The sequence below is a fragment of the Harpegnathos saltator genome, unplaced genomic scaffold (genome assembly GCF_003227715.2).
Source record: "Harpegnathos saltator strain DR-91 unplaced genomic scaffold, Hsal_v8.6 scaffold772, whole genome shotgun sequence".
Classification (NCBI taxonomy): Eukaryota; Metazoa; Arthropoda; class Insecta; order Hymenoptera; family Formicidae; genus Harpegnathos; species Harpegnathos saltator.
In genome coordinates this window covers 61,462-81,458 of record NW_020230618.1, presented here as the reverse complement: position 1 = coordinate 81,458, position 19,997 = coordinate 61,462, and the positions used below count along the sequence as shown (strand labels likewise).

The 19,997-nt window shown below is 33.8% G+C and overlaps 5 protein-coding genes and 2 long non-coding RNA genes across 16 annotated transcripts; 4 read left to right on the top strand and 3 right to left on the bottom strand.

Moving 5' to 3' along the window:
• Window positions 1-15: 15 nt before the first annotated feature.
• Window positions 16-4,320, top strand: LOC105184215 (tetratricopeptide repeat protein 25). 5 transcript variants are annotated; one of them, XM_011142849.3, is made up of 4 exons: window positions 16-714; window positions 807-1,060; window positions 1,365-1,530; window positions 3,676-4,320. In XM_011142849.3, exons 3-4 carry the CDS (start codon window positions 1,402-1,404, stop codon window positions 3,976-3,978), a joined length of 432 nt encoding a protein of 143 aa, XP_011141151.1. In that variant the 5' UTR covers window positions 16-714; window positions 807-1,060; window positions 1,365-1,401; the 3' UTR covers window positions 3,979-4,320. The 5 variants fall into 5 exon arrangements, with proteins under 5 accessions (XP_011141151.1, XP_025162028.1, XP_025162026.1 ...); XM_025306243.1 differs by having other exon boundaries at window positions 16-1,060; window positions 1,370-1,530; XM_025306241.1 differs by having other exon boundaries at window positions 16-1,060.
• Window positions 1,539-2,987, top strand: LOC109503958 (hypothetical protein). The gene has a single exon (XM_019841914.1). It carries the CDS (start codon window positions 2,559-2,561, stop codon window positions 2,925-2,927), a length of 369 nt encoding a protein of 122 aa, XP_019697473.1. The 5' UTR covers window positions 1,539-2,558; the 3' UTR covers window positions 2,928-2,987.
• Window positions 4,321-6,817: 2,497 nt separating the features above from the next.
• On the top strand, window positions 6,818-7,239 carry LOC112590277 (uncharacterized). Its single transcript, XR_003114088.1, has 2 exons — window positions 6,818-7,035; window positions 7,120-7,239. It is a non-coding gene; the product is annotated as an uncharacterized LOC112590277 (long non-coding RNA).
• On the bottom strand, window positions 7,059-12,581 carry LOC105184214 (uncharacterized). Of its 5 annotated transcripts, none has more exons than XM_025306235.1 (4): window positions 12,088-12,577; window positions 11,252-11,455; window positions 10,882-11,116; window positions 7,059-7,249 (listed from the first exon to the last, which is right to left on the bottom strand). In XM_025306235.1, exons 1-4 carry the CDS (start codon window positions 12,203-12,205, stop codon window positions 7,228-7,230), a joined length of 579 nt encoding a protein of 192 aa, XP_025162020.1. In that variant the 5' UTR covers window positions 12,206-12,577; the 3' UTR covers window positions 7,059-7,227. The 5 variants fall into 5 exon arrangements, with proteins under 5 accessions (XP_025162020.1, XP_025162019.1, XP_025162018.1 ...); XM_025306234.1 differs by lacking the exon at window positions 7,059-7,249 and adding an exon at window positions 7,256-7,554 and having other exon boundaries at window positions 12,088-12,581; XM_025306233.1 differs by lacking the exon at window positions 7,059-7,249 and adding an exon at window positions 9,483-9,661 and having other exon boundaries at window positions 12,088-12,581.
• Window positions 12,582-13,666: 1,085 nt separating this feature from the next.
• Hsdl2 (Hydroxysteroid dehydrogenase like 2) lies at window positions 13,667-16,880 on the top strand. Of its 2 annotated transcripts, none has more exons than XM_025306238.1 (8): window positions 13,667-13,939; window positions 14,182-14,345; window positions 15,117-15,291; window positions 15,459-15,664; window positions 15,799-15,996; window positions 16,078-16,284; window positions 16,423-16,551; window positions 16,669-16,781. In XM_025306238.1, the coding sequence occupies exons 1-8, from the start codon at window positions 13,926-13,928 to the stop codon at window positions 16,779-16,781; spliced, it is 1,206 nt and encodes a 401-aa protein (XP_025162023.1). In that variant the 5' UTR covers window positions 13,667-13,925. The 2 variants fall into 2 exon arrangements, with proteins under 2 accessions (XP_025162023.1, XP_011141140.2); XM_011142838.3 differs by having other exon boundaries at window positions 13,926-13,939; window positions 15,078-15,291; window positions 16,669-16,880.
• Window positions 14,928-15,985, bottom strand: LOC112590278 (uncharacterized). The gene is made up of 2 exons (XR_003114089.1): window positions 15,809-15,985; window positions 14,928-15,729 (listed from the first exon to the last, which is right to left on the bottom strand). It is a non-coding gene; the product is annotated as an uncharacterized LOC112590278 (long non-coding RNA).
• Window positions 16,667-19,809, bottom strand: LOC105184213 (S-adenosylmethionine mitochondrial carrier protein homolog). Its single transcript, XM_011142841.2, has 9 exons — window positions 19,703-19,809; window positions 19,456-19,624; window positions 19,192-19,360; window positions 18,803-18,959; window positions 18,614-18,723; window positions 18,114-18,354; window positions 17,867-18,005; window positions 17,660-17,789; window positions 16,667-16,770 (listed from the first exon to the last, which is right to left on the bottom strand). The coding sequence occupies exons 3-8, from the start codon at window positions 19,255-19,257 to the stop codon at window positions 17,672-17,674; spliced, it is 831 nt and encodes a 276-aa protein (XP_011141143.1). The 5' UTR covers window positions 19,258-19,360; window positions 19,456-19,624; window positions 19,703-19,809; the 3' UTR covers window positions 16,667-16,770; window positions 17,660-17,671.
• Between the last annotated feature and the right edge of the window lie 188 nt (window positions 19,810-19,997).

Below are 19,997 nucleotides of genomic sequence, written 5' to 3'. Positions count from 1 at the left end.
AATATTTTAAAAAGGTTCGAGCTATATGCCTGCTTTTAGAGACTGTAGACGTGCATCGGTGTATCTCATTAAAACAAGGAATCAATATAGGTCTCAAAGAAGTCTTGTCGAGGACAAATAATACGATTGAAACGCGACATCATCGATTTGGCACATTATCCGTGGGTCACGGAATGTTCCGTGTTTGTAGTTCTAATAATTATCTGTGGCTCGCATATTATTTCCTGTTTTCAGTTCTGGCTGGTTTCTCTCAATGCGCGGATTATATTGCGATTTGCTCGACGCAAGTTTCTCCGCAAACCTTGACAAAACTTTAGTCAAAATTCTTCGTGGTAATTAATAGTTTTACGTGCGAAACGTTTAATGATTAAGTGTTAATACTTAAAAACGAGCTTTGTTTTTGTTTATTTCGTTTCGCTTCAAGACACTTGATTGTATAATGAAAAAATGTCGCTACAGTGATAATGATATACGGGATAATAATCATATACGGGAAAACGAATCGTCCTCTTTCACCTTCAAAAAACTAATAATAATCTCGAGGAAATAATATTGAAAATTGATCGATATAAAGGTCGCATGCATCTCCGCCAAACAACACAAATAATCGAGCAAGGACGACGGCAATGAATTGATAGGAAACGTTCACGAAAGCATACGGGTCATTTAATAGTTTCTCCGTTAGCGATCGTTAGCGAAAGTGCAGTGTAGCAGGTAGGCGAACGATAAGAATTGTCGTGTAGTCATCCTGCTTATACCCTCTTCTATTCTGTCGCTTCCCTATTGATTACTTTTTAATGCCGTAGGTAGGGAGACAGGATGAAAAATATGGATATAAAAGTTCTGGTCGTAAGTTAAGAATTTAAGAGTCAGCAGCTTGCGACGCGATTGAAACGACCGACCGTTGTGCATTTTGTCGCAACGTAGCGGCTCATCAGTACGTTCATTCGCGATCTCCAGCCATCTCCCTGAGCTCTTGACCAAACGAAGAAACACGAATAATTATCGCTATTCAAATCGATCGCATCTGATTCACAGTTACAAGCGACGATACATGATTGTAAGTACGCATTTTGTGCTTTCTCGAGAAAATGTGAAATTTAAACGGAATAGATCGATTTTGCAGTGAACTGAGTTCCCGATTCCTCCTAAGTACGTCGACATGAATTTAAAATTGTTAAGTTTACTTGGTCACAAAATTAATATCTTCGTCTTAATTTTCGTGTAGCAAGTAACATTTTCTGTATGAATTTACACGCTGATACTTATTATCCGCACTTTCATATGAAAAACTATTTCGCAGAGATGGAGTGCAGAAATATTTCTTCCACTAATACAAAGTCGTTTCTATATTTTAACATTAGAACAGATATCATAAATATCGGAACGATATGGTATATCATGAAAGGAAAATCAGCGCAACGAATAAGGCGATCTTCCATTCTTGTACGAAACGCGCTGCTGGTGAACGAAGCGACTGTTCATATGAAGAATGGAAATTATAACAAGGCCATATCACTCTACAATCAAGTAAGTTTCGTCATGATACATTTCTGCAACAGTAGCGAAATATTCGCGATTGTTTCTTAATGTTATCAAAAAGAACACAACCCAAGAAGAAATAAGAGTCGAATAGACATCGAATCGACATCGATTAGCCGTCGATGACGTCTAAAAGACGTCGAATCGACGTCTATTCGATTTCCCATTTCTCTCTGGGAAGTTGCTACGTAAATAAGATTTAATTAAATGCATGCGTGATATTCGGACAATGCGACAACTTAGAACATTGTTAAAGAACGTTTCTCAGACGTTCATATCGCACTTGTAATAAAACAAATGAAGGCTGTAGGAGGGATGCACACGCACATAAAATACAAGAAGGAACGTTAACAAACTCATGAAAGATCTTTGAAAAGGAACAATTTGATTTGATGACGAACATAGAGAATATAAAACTTTATTACCTCAATTATTTTATCGAATAACTGATGATCGCATAAAAATGTTTACGAATTGTATGCTTCGACTCTTTCGAGGCGGGCTTTCCGATTCAAATTTCCTCGATGAACATAAAGGTATCTCATCGGAATCCTTCTAAATTATACAACACCTGAATCATTATCACATCTCAGATTCAAGATGCTACGTGCCTCATGGTGCAAAAATTGTTGGGATCGCCTATTCCGGAAGGATCGAAATTAAGATGTAATATACTATTCGATTATGCATGCATACTTGATATTTCGGGAGCAGATATTTACTGTACTTGTCCTGTGCTGAGAATTTGGCTGTTGTTACCCGTTTCTAAGGAAACAAGCCACCTAGGTGTTGACAACCACACGTATCTTAGCACGTAGAACGAAATACCTATCGCTCGGAATTCTTCTACCGTAAAAATTCCTCCTTTCTTACAAATTTTGCGGAAAGTGGTAACGCACAAAGAGGTAATGAGGAGAAGGGTCATTTACCAAGTAAATCGGTAAAGTTTTATCTATCGTAAACGTAAAGCACTCGAATTCAGTCGAATGTAACATTGATAAAGTTGACGGCTGAGAATGAACGAGACACCGCAGGCGACCGCCAAAGATGAAGCGTGTACAAGCGCCGCGATCGAGTACCACGTTATGGACATCCTGAATCCCACGCTACATCACCACGATCTGCTGCAGAGTTACGTGCGAATACGCACAGAGACCGGCTCTGACTCGAAGAAGGATCAGGAGGAGTTCGAGGAGCCGAACAAGGACACACACCTAAGTAAATACGCGACGCTGAGTGATAGTGGTGACGATAACACTCGTAAAAGTAATGCTCACAATGCGCACGGTAAGAAGAAAAAGAACAACGACAAAAAGGAAAAGAAGAGACTCGACGTCGCCACCATGGAGTCAGAGATGAGGATTCAAAAGACCCGGAGAAAATGACGCCAACAAGATGACTGTCACCGGCAAGAGGAAGTATACACCGACAAGGATCGCGCCGCTGCCGTAAACATGGGCTCCACGGACATAAAGCAATCCCTGAAGATGAAACAACGCCAAGACCGCAGCAGAAATCTACAACTCCCGGAGGAGACCGAGCCCGGCGCGCTGCTGACGCTTGGCTTGCGCGAAATGCGCTTTGGCGATGTTAACGTCGCCGTTAATTGCATAAACAAGGTTCACGCGCTTGCTTTGTCGCACGAAAGAGCCCTGATAATTTTTTTAGACATCATTCAGAGAGAAGGACAAACGTGCATACACGTATAGAAACATATTCGAAACCGACACACGTGTATTCAATGAAAGTGAAAAGAAATCGAATCCCCGGGATTTTCACAAACTTTTAATAAATATGCAATATTACAGTTAGATAGAAATGAAACAGCAACAAACATGAAATATGCAAGAAATTTTTAGTCGAAAATTTAGAAAGAAAGAAAGAGATTCTCAGAATAAATTATTAAAATGTCTTCTATCGACGTTTCATTTCTATGTAAATGTAACATCGCGTTTGTTTGGAGTCCATAAGAATTTATACGAAGCATTTGCCCCAATTTACTTTGCCTCGCATCTATGTATACTTGCAATGAGTAGAATAATTATCCTTTTGTTCCCAGTTTCTTGGCAATTTTATCAAAGACAATCTGGCAAATCACTGCGTTATATAATGACGTAAGGATTTATTTGACAGGCACTGGATTTGAACCCGAACGACAAGAATGCATTGATAGCACGGAGCAAGTGTCACCTTTTGTTGGGTGAGCCGCAGAAAGCGCTGGACGATGCCGAAGCGGCGTTACGATTAAATCCTAAGGATTCCAGCAACGCCAAAGCGGTATACTGCAAAGCGGAGGCGCTTTATCATCTGGGCGATTTCGAGATGAGTTTGGTGTTTTATTATCGTGGGATGAAAATCCGTCCGGAATTTGGCCAATTCCGTCTCGGCGTTCAAAAAGCGAAAGACGCGATACAGAATGTATTACGGAAAGATTAACCGACGTGCTGCGATTGAAGAGTACTGAGGTTACTACTTTGAAGCGGAAAGAGGAACTGAAAAAGAAGCAGAGTCAGGTTTTTAGGAAAGATTTAGAAGAGATATATATCACATTGAAGTCCTATTGTGTTACGATTAGAACAACGGTTTATCGCCAATCTTGTATATTATAAATAAATCTATTTGTGTCAGTCTATGTAAAGTTAACGTTGTTAACGGTTTTTACTAGATATATGATATTTTTATGCTTGATATAGCAACAATATAATACTTGATCTACTACACAGGCAAAATGTTATTACAGAGTATTTTAAATAAATACAGTCTTCTACTCTAACAATATTTACTGTTCTCTTTCTTCAACGCGGCAGGAACACAGAATTTGACTCCTATCGTCATAATATGATGATAACACGATATTCCATCCGGCATCCTCGATGGTCTCCAAAACTTTTGGCAAGATACTGTTGTCCGTTATTAGCTACCTCATGATATTTCGTCGCGACAAATGCACGAAACATATGGTAATTTCCCGATAATATTTTGCATATGAGATTTTTATGGTTGGTCGAAAGCGCAAAGCGTTGCGATTTGAATTCCGAAACGATGTAAAATACGAACACACGAAATCTAACTTATCAACGCACCGTTCCGCGTAATTGCTTTTAACGATTGTTGTTTAACGATACGTTATCAACGAACGAACGCGTGAAACTTAGGCCTGATCTACAATACGTGTCGTAAGTTGTAAGCCGTAAGAATTGGCGAATCACAGTCGATTATTACAAAAATAATCAGCTATAATTGGTCAGTTCTTACGGCTTACAGCTTACAACACCTATTGTAGATCAGGCCTTATTCTCGACATTCTTAATAACGTGAGGCTTATCCATGATAAGCCAAAATACATTGGAAATATGAAGCAGTGTTCTGGATCCGAACCATCGCATCGCCATTTGTGATCTGCAACGGTGTAATTTTCAAAATGCGAGCGAGAGCTGCTGCTACTGCTGTACGACGAACGCGCATATCTTCATTGAACATTCTTGCAAAATGTTCGACGAACATTTAACAATACCTCGCTGTCACGAATGTCCTTGCTTTTTGAACTCACGTGTGTCGCTTTGAAATAATCCCAGAATTGGGACTATCGCAGTGTATAATCGCAATATATCGCGACTTCTCGAAGTACGATGTTGCGTGCGCACCATATATGCAAATTGTCCAATCGTGGTTGATTGTTCTTCTTGGAATCGAAAAATAATCAACTGTGATTGGTCAATTTGCTTGCGACCTTGCGACTTGTGACTAATGTAGAATGGACTCTAGATATTCATTTCCCGATCTTGTATTGAGAGAAGAAATATTGTCCGAGTTCATCTTAAGATGCTACGTAGCCAATGAAAAGCTCTTATAGTATCTGAAGATAAATTTTAGCAAATCCAAATATAATATAGAACATACCACTTTGCGAGATGCATTTTGCGCGATTATAATCTTTTTGCAAGAGATTTTTATAGATGTTAGTGCGGCGATGCGTATACTCCTAACCAATTAATCAGGGCCACTTTTATCAAGCTGCAGTTAACTAACCGTTTTAGCAACCTTACAGAATTCTAATTGAAGTTGCCGTTTTGTTCTTTATTTTCTATTCCTTCTCATAGCGGTTTCTTTATTATTTTATTTTTTCTTATAACGATTTCAATCAGAATCAGCAAGACTATTAAAATAGTTAACTGAAACTTGATAAAAATGGCTCTCAACTTACCTTAATAATCTTCTTGCATATTCTTTAGCTAAATATGTTTATTTTCGACTTAATGAATTTACATACGCTTGTAATATAAGGGATATGTTCCGATATTCACTATTAGTATTGAAATTCTAGAAATGCATGAACTATATAGCGTGGTTCAGTTCAGTTCAGTTCGGTATATGGCTTTAGGTAGAAGGGTGTACCCATACGCCATTCTCCAGCTGCGTTTAGGGGAAGGAGAGTTAAATGGATTGGTTAGTGGATTTAAGGAAGTTGGCTATTTCTTTGAATACGTTAATGTTGCGGTTGTTAAAAGCTGCAGCATAAAGATTCCCCGTAGCAGAAGCTCCATCCGTGTAGAACAGTCGGAGCAACAAAGAATCCGATTCTTTAGCGAAGGTAGGACATCTGAATAAGATGTGCTCCAGGTCCCTATTGGACCAACCACATTCGCATATAGCATCATCGATGATGTTTTTGTCCATGAGGTGTAGACCGGTGGCAACGTGATGAGATCTTAACCTGGCCATTAGTGTTATGACACCTCTATTTACTCCTCTGAGATCATCAAACCAGGGACCTTGAAGGATTTCGTCACAGAATCTTCTATATCTGATGCCTTTGTGTGTGAAAGATTCTTCTAGTTCTATAATTGCTGATCCAAGGCAGGCATTATAGTGTAAGTGAATAATGTCTTCAGATATAGGTTTACAGTAGTCCAAGGAAGGAGGTTCGGTACTGAGGGCTCCTAATTTTGTTAAGTTATCTGCCATGTCATTGCCAGGAATGTCCCGGTGTCCAGGGATCCAAATTAATTGGATGTTGATGTTTCTCCTGAATGTTTCCTGAATTTTGGCTTTGATGCAAAAGATAAGTTCGGGGCTTTTGCCTTCAATGTCGTTTTTGTATAGTGAGCTGAGGCAGCTGAAAGAGTCAGAGAAGATACCAACCTTACCTTCCCTAGATTCTAGGGCTATTTACAGCACGCAGAATAGCTAGGGATTCAATGTGGTAAATGTAATGCGAGTCAGGCTTGATAAACTCTTATGGGAAAATTCTGACCAGTGTTTTAACGCTATCTAAAAGATAGCCCCCAGGAAATGTGAACTACGATGCCAAAAATTCAATATGGCGTCTGTTATAAGACTGGTGCGTCTATATGTTACTTATGTTCGCTGAACGCAGCCAACTATATTTCTACAATAAATATTTGAACGTTGTTTAACACTTCTTGTAATTAAAGGAATTTTTTTGTGTGTGGTCATCGTCGCTCGCTCCAAACTACCATATATACGGTGAAGGTAAAGACATATTAACACGCTTGTTATTTAGACGTAAGTATTTGTTACGTTACTTTTTATTTGTAGCATCGAAAATGTTTTCAGCGTACGTTGCGTCATAGATTTTAAAAGAACGTCCCTCTAAGATATTTGAGCATAGATATGGGGAGGACATGTTGTGTTCCTGGATGCAAGTCTGGGAAAGAAGTGCCTTCACATCGATTTCCCAAAGATCCTGAAAGATGCTCAAAATGGGTACAAAGTTTGAAATTGAAACATTTAGATTTAGAGAAAATTATCCAAGCAATGAGATACAAAAAAATAAAGTGTGCCATAAACATTTTCGTCCAGAAGACTATAGTCCATGTTTGCATAAACGTGTTTTATTAAATGTTGCGGTTCCTATATTGTTTATACATAATAGTATAGATGCGGAATCTAACAAGATGCATATATCGCAGCAACAGCAATCAATAATTGATATATCAGAATATGCACAATACAGTCAAGATCCACAATGTGCAAATAATAAATACATATCTGTAGAAGAAAATGAAAAGTTAATGGATTGCAGCAATACACATGAAAAAGCTTGTGAAAGCTCAGTGTCTGAACAAGATAAAATAACTTCTGTTCTTCATAATTATGGAAACAGACTGCAAACATTAGAAATGCAAATACAAAGTATACAAAATATAATAAAAAAACGACCTCAGCTACAGGAAATCACTCAATCTAAAAATTTAAGCCCCATATGTAGGAGATTTTATGATATGAATATTAAACTTAAACGTCGCAATAGATATTTAATATATAATAATAAGCAGCAGAAAAAAGAAGAACAGTACCTATTGTATCCAGTACTTCAGATCCAAGAAATAGTATTACAGCTGTACGAGATAATTTCGTCCGAATGATCTTAAAAAATAATGATGTACTTCCCGAGGTACTTAGCACTTAGTGTCACAGAAAAAAAATATTCTTATATTTTAAATCATGAACTTTATAAAAATTATTTATATATATAATATTTTACATATCAATTGTGTATATATATATATATATATTTTTTTTTTTAACGACAGACTACATTTTACATGTACCTCAAGAATATGTATATTACATATATACGTTAAAAACATATACAAAATTCATTATATAATTAAATTTATATAGAAATTATTTATTTATTTATTTATTTTGCTGCTTAATATTTTCACCTGAACACATTTTGGTTATAAAAATATATACTCATACATAAATATAACTAAGTACACTTATAACATTTTGCTATAAATAAGACTTCAAATAAAAAATAAATAAAATAAAAAAAAATAAATGAAATAAAAAAAATTCAAATTTCAAATTTCTTTCAGGCTCGTAGATATAGTGTGGAAGATAAACTTTTTTGTATCTCAGTTTATAAGAGGTCCCGTTCCGCTTATAACTTCTTATCAAAATATTTGCTCTGTCCATCAATTGTTACATTAAATTCTCAACTTACATCCCTTTACAAGCTGGATGTACAAAACTAATTCTTAAGTACCTGGAACAAGTTGCACAAGATATACATGATGAAAGAGATAAGTTTGTAGCTTTAATATGGGACGAAATATCTCTGCAGTCTGCTTTAACATATGATAAAACACATGATAAGATCATCGGATTTGAAGATTGGGGTCATAAGAGAACAATAAAAATTGCAGATCATGCTATTGCTTTTTATTTACGATGCCTAAAAACAAGAAATAAGATGCCTTTAGGATATGGTTTTTGTCAAGGTAGTACTAAGACATTTCAACTAGTACGATGTATAAAGGAATGGTTGTTTCATATAATTAAGTGCGGCTTGATACCAGTAGCCACAGCATGTGACCAAAGTGCTACTAACGTGGCAGCAATCAATGCCCTAATAGATGAGAGTAACAAGATTTATATTACAACGAATATACACACAGGTACAATTACTATATTGTTAAATAATATTTTTATTAACAATCGTATATAACAAAACAATTTTCTACAATTAACAATAATAATATTGATGTTGTTTCAGATGGCTTCTTTATAAGAGGAAAAAAAATTATCCCAGTATTCGATTATGTACACTTAATAAAGGGAATTAGAAATAATCTGTTAATAAGAGACTTATGGACAAATACAAATATAAAACCTAATGAAAAAAAGAAATATGCTTCTTGGGATGACATTATTATGGCATACGAAATTGATAAATTTTCTTTTCTCAAACTACGTCAAATGCCAAAACTAACAGATAAACATATTTATATTAAAATGATTCCCAAAATGAGAGTGAAATATGCGACTCAAGTTTTAAGTTGTACTGTTTCCAACTTTATAGACGTAATCCTAAATTTTAGTGAAGGTAAAATTATATTTAAAATCTGTGAAATTGTACGTAATATATAAACATATGATTTTTATATACTTTCTATAACCTACTGCATTATATCTTTATTATTGCAGGAGTTGTTAAAACACAGCATGGTAATATAACGTTCTCTGAAACCGCTGAAACTACATCCACCATCTTATCAGTTTTCAATGATTTGTTTGATTCCTTTAATGGGAATAAAGGACAAGGACTGAGCAGCATATTAACAGCAAACAGTGGACATATTTCTTTCTGGAAAGAAGCATGCAATAAATTAAAAAACATGCAATATGTTGAAAAAGGAACTCGTCAAATAATTAAAAAGAATAGCCCAAAATGTTTGAAAAACTGGTTTCGTAATATTAAAGCTGTACAAGAGATATGGAACATATTACAGGATGCTTATTACAGGATGCTAATTTTGAAACATTCAATTTGAAGTTTCTTAATCAGGATGTTATCGAAAACTTTTCAGCCAAATTAGAAATTTTGGAGGCAGTAACAATAATCCAAATCCGAAGCAATACCAAGAAGCTTTCAAAGCTTTGTTAATATGCAATGTAACATCTAAGCATTCTTTTGGAGCAAACTGTGCAGAAGATAGTGTAGGAACATCTTTAGCTCTATCACATATGATGGATTTGGATGAAATAGCACACGAAAGAGAAGCTGTCGAGCAAGATATAGAAGAAACAGAAGAAACACCTATTTCTCAAACTACAAGTACTGAATTAACAATAGATCCTCTCAAAATTATTACGATTGTTAGTCATGATCAGAATGTTATAGAATGCACAATATGTTCCAATAATCTGAACGATGTAAAATTTTTACATTTTATACAACATGTGAATGCTACACTTGAAATTAAATTCCTAGATATTTGCTGTGAACTTAAAGTAGCAGAGAAGGTACAAACAATTTTAGAAAAAGAACAGCATTTATTGCCATTACTGTCGCAATGTACACATTTAATAACAACATTTTTTACAACTATAAAATATCAATTTATTAAAACTTAGTGTACACATATCAACAACATTTTATGTAAAAAGATAACAACAGATAGCGATAATTATATGTATAAAGCAGCAATGCGAATATCAACAAAATATGCAAAAAAAAACAGTGAAAAAAAATAAAATAAAGAATGAGTATACATTGTTTTAAATTGTTTATTTTTTTAAAATTGCTTTTTAGTTATTCATTTTGTTCCAAATCCAATAAAGAGATTACAGTCAGCTGGAATATTATTATGTGAGTTAGTTTGACCTACAGAATTGATTGCATCATTTTCTGTAGAATTTTCCCTAACAGTAAGCTGGAGAATATTAGGATCGTCAGTGATCTCATTAGAGTCGTAGGTATTGATACAGGTGGAAATTGGAGGAGGGGAGGAAGAGGTAGCAACCGTGGCCATCGACTGAGGATCCTGAGTAACTGCAAGGTCAGCCTGGTCAAAACCCACTGACCTCTTTCTTCTGCGTGCTGTAAGTGCCCTTCGGTTAGAGGTCTGCTTTTTTAAAGTGTTTTTCCTGGATATAACTGAGGAGTATGATTCCGGGATGTCTTTAGTAGGTGATTGGTTATGTTCCTTGCCCAAGTTGGGATCAAAGTCCTTGAGCCAAGGGGCAAAGTCCAACAGAGTCGGCAAATCATCATTGTAAGACGGGTTGATCGAAAACCAGTTTTCAGGTTGATTGATACCTATTGATTTATAATATGTAAATGCTTCTCTAGGTCCTAGTCCTAGTTTAGACATAATAATCTTAATTTTCTTGTTTTCAATGAATACTGAGCAGTAGTAAGAATTAGCCCTGTGATCGGTTTTAGGAAGGTTACGTCTAATGCAATTGATGCATGCTATGCTATTTGAGTTGCATTCCTTAGATAGATGATCATTAGAGGCACAATTGTGACATGATCTAGCCTTGTCTCCACCGCGACACTGAGCCTCGACGTGTCCAAATCTCTGGCAGTTGAGGCATCTTATGACTTTTTGCAAGGATGGGGCAAAACGAATGCGTTTGCCCAGGTATAGTGCCCCTTTTAGAGAACAAGAGCTCTTGAAGATAAGGAGCATAATATTTTGTTTGTACTAATTTATAGGAATCTGGATTCTGAGGATCATTGACTCTTATGGATTCGTTTAACTTCTAAGATTTCAGGCCAATTTCCCTCCCATCCTGGGGGGGGGGGAGAAATATACTTTTTAATTTCTTCGGTTGATTCATCTGGATCAATATCTCGCGTAATTACACGTGTAGTGACTCGATGGTTTGGTATATAAGCAACCCAAGTATCCTCTTTGAATACCAAATTGGCCGAAGTAACGAAATTGTCAACAAATTTGTTAACTGAGAAAGCATCATAGAAAAAGATAGAAAATTTCTTTGTACCGAGATTTTTAAGGTTATACGCCGTTTTCCATAAGGACGGGTAAGACTGAGCTAACTTCTTTCCGAATTTAATTTCGCTAACATAATGTTTGTTAAACTCGGTATCATTCAATTTTTCAAGGTGAACCTCAAACGGCCCATTCGAATTAGACAAATATTTATTATTGATAAGAAGCTTGATGTGCTCAGATAAAAGAATACGTGCCCGCTTGGATGAGTGGTCCGAATCCGAGTCATATTCAGCGAGTCGATTCTTTTTCAGGATATGAGTAAGATTACCTGTATTAGTTTGCAAGGTTTCTTCCGTATTGGATGGAGCGATGTTTAAGAGAGATGCACCCGAAAGTTCTACCTCCATATGCGTGGAGGGAACATGTTGAATTCTCTGCGGGTCCATTTACTTTGTTCCATACATGAAGCAATACGTCAAGGATATTTAAATCCGGGTAAAGAAACAGCCAAAATCAATGCAGAACAGCCAGGAATGTCAGATAACCAGAATAAGCTCCAAAAGGAATAGCCAGGTCGTCGAACAAGAGGTAAGAAAAGCACAAAGGACAGCAGTGCTGCGATTCTGTAACTCGTTATTGGAGTTAACGACACTTCCGTTATTGTTGCACAGCTTTTCTACGGTATACAAACGCTGCGCAACGATAACGAAAGTGTCGTTAACTCCAATAATGAGTTACAGAATCGCGGTATAGCCGGAGAAAACACAACCAACGTTCGTTACGTTCCGCCGCGCAAAAACATATAGCGTGGCCTACAATGGCAGTAAGCAGTAAAGGCTCGTCTACATTAACTGTAAGAGTAAAGCCCTAAACACAATGCCAGGCAACAGGCAATAAGAATAAAAATAGACCAATCACAATCGACTATTACAAGAATAATCTATTGTGATTAGTCTATTTTTATTCTTACTGCCTGTTGCCTGACATTGTGTTTAGGGCTTTAGGCTGTAAGGTTGCAAGACACGAAATGAAATATTTTCATTTGCTGACAGCTTATGTTACAGCCTTACAGCCATAGGGCAAGAGCACAGGCTTTTGCATAACGCATAATATACAGCGCATAAGAGAATAAACCAATTAGTTTTCTTCATTTCCCTCCTCAGGATAGAAATGAAGAACTCTGATTGGTTGATTCTCTTATACGTTGTGTATTATGCGTTATGCAGAAGTCTGTGCTTTGGCCCTGTGGCTCAGTTTGATGCATTTAATGTACGAGCATTTATGAGATTCAGTGAAGAGATAAAGCTATAGTTTTATGATATTTCTTTTGATTTTTATTTTGATTCGCAAAGGCATAAAATAATAATAATAATTGTGAACAGTATCCGATTAGGTAGTGGATCCGCCCATCTCTTTAATCTCACTGCAGGTTGTTCGATTGATTTTGTAGTTTATGATCAACATAAGTATACAGTTGTATATTGAATAGTATATACAGGGTGTCTCAGAACTTTGGGACACGGGCTCCGTAGGGACATAGAATTAAGTGAGAAGAACAAAAAAGTCCTGTACCATAATGTGAAAATCGTAATAGTTTTTTAGTAATAACCGCGTAAAGTTTGACGTTTTCCACGCCCATCGCGGCCTATAGACGCTCCGCGGCAAACTGTGTGCGTAGGGGCTTGAGCGATAACGCGTCTCGCGCTGACTGTCGCGATGGCGTCTAGCGCTTTGACGCTGCGCGACGGTCAGCGCGAGCTGCGTTATCGTTCAGCCCCTACGCACACAGCTTGCCGCGGAGCGTCTATAGGCCGTGCTGGGCATGGAAAACGCCTAACTTTACGCGGTTATTACTAAAAAACTATTACGATTTTCACATTATGGCACAGGACTTTTTTGTTCCTCTCACTTAGCTCTATATCCCTACGGAGTCTGTGTCCCAAAGTTCTGAGACACCCTATATGATACACTGGAGCCTATAAAGTGGAAGTTGAGTTCAAAGTACCATTACTATATTAATACATGAAGACTTATCACATCTCTTTAGTATATGTACAAATTATATACTTGAGAAAGTTTGTTACAATTCCTTTGACATAAAGAACTCGATAGTGATCGACGTGTAAAACATTTAATACGCTAATATATTTCAAAGATATATAAAAGATGATCAATACAGGGTATGTAGCTTTATAACCAAATATGTGAGAATAATTGAACATGATTCAGCAAATTTTTATTATAATTTTTCTCTTTGTAATTATATTTAATATTAATTTAATTATTTCAATCGTTCACAAGGTATAATTTATATTTGTATAATATATTCATATCAATTCATATTTAAATTTCTCAATTTGATTATCGATTTTATAGTTTGTAATAAGTGGATATCAATGCTAATTATTATTATTTGATGTAGAAAATTGGCTGGTCGCACAATTTTTATCACAGGTGCTTCCAGAGGTATTGGAAAAAGCATAGCATTAAAAGCAGCGAAAGATGGTGCAAATGTGGTTATTGCTGCCAAAACTGCTGAAAAGCATCCAAAATTACCGGGTACCATTTATACAACAGCCAGTGAAAGTAATTATTTAGAAAATAAATTCAAATTTATATTTATTATATAAATCCATAAAAAAAATTTGTAGGAATATAAATACTAGGAATAATATTAATTTGAATATACTGAATGTCAATGGACAATACTATGATATTAACATATCTTATTATCTACATGCATACACGCACACTATTGGACATATTTAAGATACATTAATATCAGCGAGTACAACCAATAGAAAATTAATTGAAGTTACAAGTATGGTTTTGCAAAGATTGCATTAATTCATCATTGATATTATTGGATTTAAGATGTCTAATTTCTATATTGCTTTTTTTATAAAAGCTATGACATACAAATAGAGGTGCGTAGTGCTAGTAGAAATATATTTGAAAAATGGATAAAGTAAAGAACATTGCTAATAATTTTATTTGTTATATTGTTTGTAATCCTAATATATATTTATTGCTTTATAGTAACATTAGCCAAAATGTCTACTGCATGAAAAATTAAGTTCTTGTACATATGAATATTACACTTTGCATATAGCATATATTATATTACATAATCATGTTTTGAATTTTATCAGATAAATCTTAATCACATTATTTTCAACAAAGACTTTATTGCTGTATTTAATTTTATACAGTGCCAGACTGAATTACAAATAATTCAACTTTTCCACTATGTCAGCCATATATTTACAGCTTAAAACTTTCCAAACTTAATAATTTAGTGCGGAAAATGTATTTCAGTTGAAGCAGTTGGTGGTAAGGCTCTACCTTGCGTTGTAGATGTTCGCGATGAAGCACAAGTGGTTAATGCAGTAAAAAATGCAGTTGATAAATTTGGTGGAATAGATATTGTTGTAAACAATGCGAGCGCTATTTCTCTAACAGGTACTCTTGCAACTGATATGAAAAGATATGATTTGATGAATAATATCAACACAAGAGGAACATTCCTTGTGTAAGTTCTTTTTTTCTGCTATGCTACCATATTCTTGATATTTAATGAATTAATGTTGAGTAATGTAGTTGTAAGGACAGACTTACATAGCTAAATTTATTAAGGTAATCGTGGGTATATCTTGAAATTTATGTTACAAATTACGAATCAATGAAATTATGTTTTAGATCAAAAGTCTGTTTACCATATTTGATGAAAAGTTCGAATCCGCATATAGTCAATATAAGTCCTCCATTGAGTATGAAACCGATTTGGTTCAAAAATCATGTTGCATACACAATAGCTAAATACGGAATGTCCATGTGCGTGCTTGGAATGGCTGAGGAATTAAAACCAAATGGAATTGCAGTAAACGCCGTTTGGCCAAAGACAGGTATATTGCTGTTCAACGTTTTGTGGGGCATGATGAAGAATAAATTCTAGGCTCTGCTTTGCAATCTGAAATGTGCATAAGTATATCGTTTTAAAAAACATCATGTATTTTAAATGAAATGATACTGTTTGTAGCTATACATACTGCCGCAATCGAAATGCTATCAGGTCCAGATTCGAGTAATTACAGTCGTAAACCTGAAATCATGGCGGATGCTGTTTACACATTGCTCTGCAAAGATAGCAAAACTGTTACTGGACAATTTTTAATTGACGAAAATATATTGAAAGGCGAGGGCATTACAGATTTCACAGATTATGCCTGCAACCCAGGTAGTATTACTATGTTTCATGATTTAATAAAAATGACTGTGATAATTTTTTTATATTAATTTTTATATTATTTTTTTGCAGAAAACAAGGATAGTTTAATGCCAGATTTTTTCGTAGAAGATAATCTTTCAATTATTCAAGGACATCCATTCACTAAAAGTCAAATTTCTGACAAAACAAGCAGTGGTGGAAGTGGAAAGCTAGAAAGTATATTTAGTGTCATTAACGCCAATCTAAGTAGTGAATTGGTCAGCAAAACTGGCGCTATATATCAATTCAACGTTAAAGGTAATTTAATCTTGCATGATTAAGCACATGAAGTTTAGTCACTATGATTGGTCTTTAATCTTTTATTTGAAAAGACACCATTTCAATATATGTGTTTAAATATATTTTTATATTATATATATTAATTTATTCTCTTAGGAGAGGAAGCTGGTGTATATTTTATTGATTTGAAAAATGGGAAAGGTGCTACTGGAAAAGGAGAACCGAATCAGCCAGCAGATGCAACACTTACAATGGATTCACAGAATTTCTTCGCTATATTTTCAGGTGAGTGGAAATTTCTTTTAATAACAGTTTTTTTTAATTTATTTCCACAATTTTGTAAATTTTATAAATATTTTATTTTGTAAATACACAATATTTATAAATTTATTTATCTAATAGGTAAACTAAAGCCTACTGCTGCTTTCATGTCAGGCAAATTGAAAGTAAGCGGCAACTTACAGAAGGCAATGAAACTGGAAAAACTGATGACCAGTTTGAAATCTAAATTGTAAAAATGTGATAAATGTTATTGAATGATTATGTATATTTTATTATAAATTTTGATATATTGCAGAACATATGAAATACAATTTTCTCAAAGTGATCATAAATATATTTTATATTTTATGCACATACATATATGCAATATTTGTCATTTATAAAAAAAAAGAACTGTGTATACGTGATGTTCCAGCATTATTTTTTCTTTTTTATCTAATGGTTAACATGTGGTATATGATGTTTCAGCATTATTTTTTTTTTTGTCTAATGGTTAAATCAATGTTTTCTTGGCAAAAATTGGATTTATACATTTTATAAATGTTTCAAAATATTATCTAATTAAACTGTAAAAATGCAAAATGGTTTTCATAATTTATAATTCAAGTTATGGCTATGTTAACATATTTGTATAGAAAAAATTTCATTCAGAATTAAGTGTTTAACCAGAATTCATTTGGAAAACTCTGTATAACTATCTTATATTATTCTATGTAATTGTGTAGAAAAAAGACTTGTGTGATTTGTTTATGTAAATAGAAAAAAAATTATCTCTGTTGCTCTAAGTTGCAAACATGTTAATAAAGTGTTCAAAAAAATGATTCTAGAAGAAATTTAACTAAATCTGAATTATTATGAATTAATGCTTGTCAGTATTAGCATATTCGACTGAATTGTTTATATTTCAGTTTTACAAATGAAAACATTTTTATCTTATAAAATTTTTGTACATAATATAAATAACTGTACAAGTTTTATAAACAGAATATAAATTATATTTTTACTGATATCTTAATATCTTAATATAATGTGTGTGTGCATGTGTGTGTATACACATATATACACATATGCATAGAAAAGTGTTTGCATCATCCTTTTGCATACTACATACCTGTAATAATTTTTATTTTAGCATTGGGAATATTATCTGTGTAAGTACTTTTGTTTTCTCATAGACTCCAAAGAATATAAAACCTCCTAATGTAATCCATATTATTCTTGGCCCAAATCCAGCAAACAATCTGTGATATCCAAAATATTAAATATATTAAAAAATTTCTAACTTTAATTATAGGGAGAAAAAAATAGGAATATTTACCCTCGAAAGCCATTTTCTGTATATATCTCATAAAGTACATTTGATATCGATAATTCTAATGAAAGTGATGTTCTACTAGCAAGCATTATCCTCGTTTTTGCAACATCTAGTGGAGTTGTAATAGTTGCAGAGATACCTCCTAAAATTATTTAGTGTATATACAAATGGAAGCAATGCTGCTTTATTTATATAAGATTAAAATTTACTTAATATTATGTATTTATATTATTTTTTAAATATTTTAAACCTGAAATTGCGCCACAGACTGCACTTTCTACAGGATATATTTTTCTTTCAATATAAGAACTATAAGATATTTTTAAATATTCCCACAATGGGAACTGTACAACACTAAATGGTGTGTCTCGCAATACTGTGCTCCAGTACCCACGATATAATAACTTAAGACCAAGAAACTTTTTGTCTAGTATTTGTGCCTGTCTTCTTTGTTTTAGAACTTCTACTGGGACTCGTATTAAACATGCTACCTTTGTACATAGAATAATATAGTTAATGATTGAATATATGATTGAATCTTCTTGAATTAAAATTGTTTTTTGAATTAATTAGATACTTAAGACAATATTTAATATATGAAATAATGAATTATAGTATATTTAATATATAAAAAATTGATAATATTTTAGATCTTTTACATATTAAACTATATGAAATAGTGCTTTTAATTTCTATTCTTTAATTTGTTTAAATAATTATTGAAATAATATAATTATTAAAAAATAATACCATTTCTGCTGATGTTGCTGCTCCCATATGGAGTAAAATATGATATTGTTTAGAAATTCTAAGTTGCATTACTGTTTTAATTTCTTCATATGTTAAAAAAAATAATGCAGCTAAAATATATGAATTATATAAGGTTATAGTATAATTTGGAACTTGAGATTAGTAAATATTAGGCATTATAATTATTACCTGTCGGTGCTGAGCCAATTATAACTGGATAAATTCCTTTGTAAAGACTTGCAAATCCTCCAGTTTTAAGAAATCCTTGATTACTCTGCAATCGAGTTTTTAATGTATCTAATGGATATAATGCAATATCCACAAATGTTCCTGCAGCACCTCCTGCCTAGGTAAACGTTATTCAATCATATTAATGAAAAATATATAATTTTATTGTACTTTTAATATTTTATATTAATTATAATATATTTATATATTTATATATTATATATATAATATAATATATTTATATAATAATAATATATTTATCATGTTACTACATATATAAATATCGAAATCATAAAGTAGATACTTGTGAAAAACATGTTAATAAAAATACCATTTATGATATTACTCACAATAAGTGAAGTAATAAAAACATTCTGTATGCTTGTTTCTGCCGGTCGTTTTTCATGTCTTATCATCTTGTTTATGAATAAATTATTTCCATTAACGCCTTACCGTACCCTTCAGTTTGGCATTGCGTGGTGCCAAAACGCGGTAGTGAGAGATAAAGTCATTCGTAAACTGAGATAAAGATACGTTTTGATAGTTGATATGTGATTTTTGTTTAAAATAATTATTCTAAATTTTCTCATGTCCCGCAATCCTAGGAAACTTACACACATACACATTCGGCCTGTTTTCTATATTAATAGTTTTTTGATATTTTCCGATACTTGTTTCCCATTATTCTATATCTATTACCATCCCATTACCATCCTTGCTTATTTCAAGCTATGTTTCATATTCCAGCTTTCCAGTCACGATATTCCTAAAGCCCGTATCAGACTATGGATTGGGATTGAGATTAGATTGAAATTTGACCAATTGAAAAAGAGAAAATAATCTCAAGTATAGTAAACTTACTCCTGATTGAATTTCTCCTGATTAAATTTCAATCCAATACTCAATCCCAATCCGTAGTCTGATACGGGCTTAAGCCCAACAATCTTTATAGTATCTCGTCGGTGTTAAAGGTTTACAGTTGCATATGATAATACTGATCGAGTTATATAAGATGGCGCCACTTCGAAATTTTCACCACAGAGAATACACGAAATAGAGATATCGTTCTAAAACTATAATTTTGAAACATTTCCAATAGAAGAAAAAATTTGAAAAAATCGAATGCAATTATAAAAACGTTTGGTTTAATCATGAC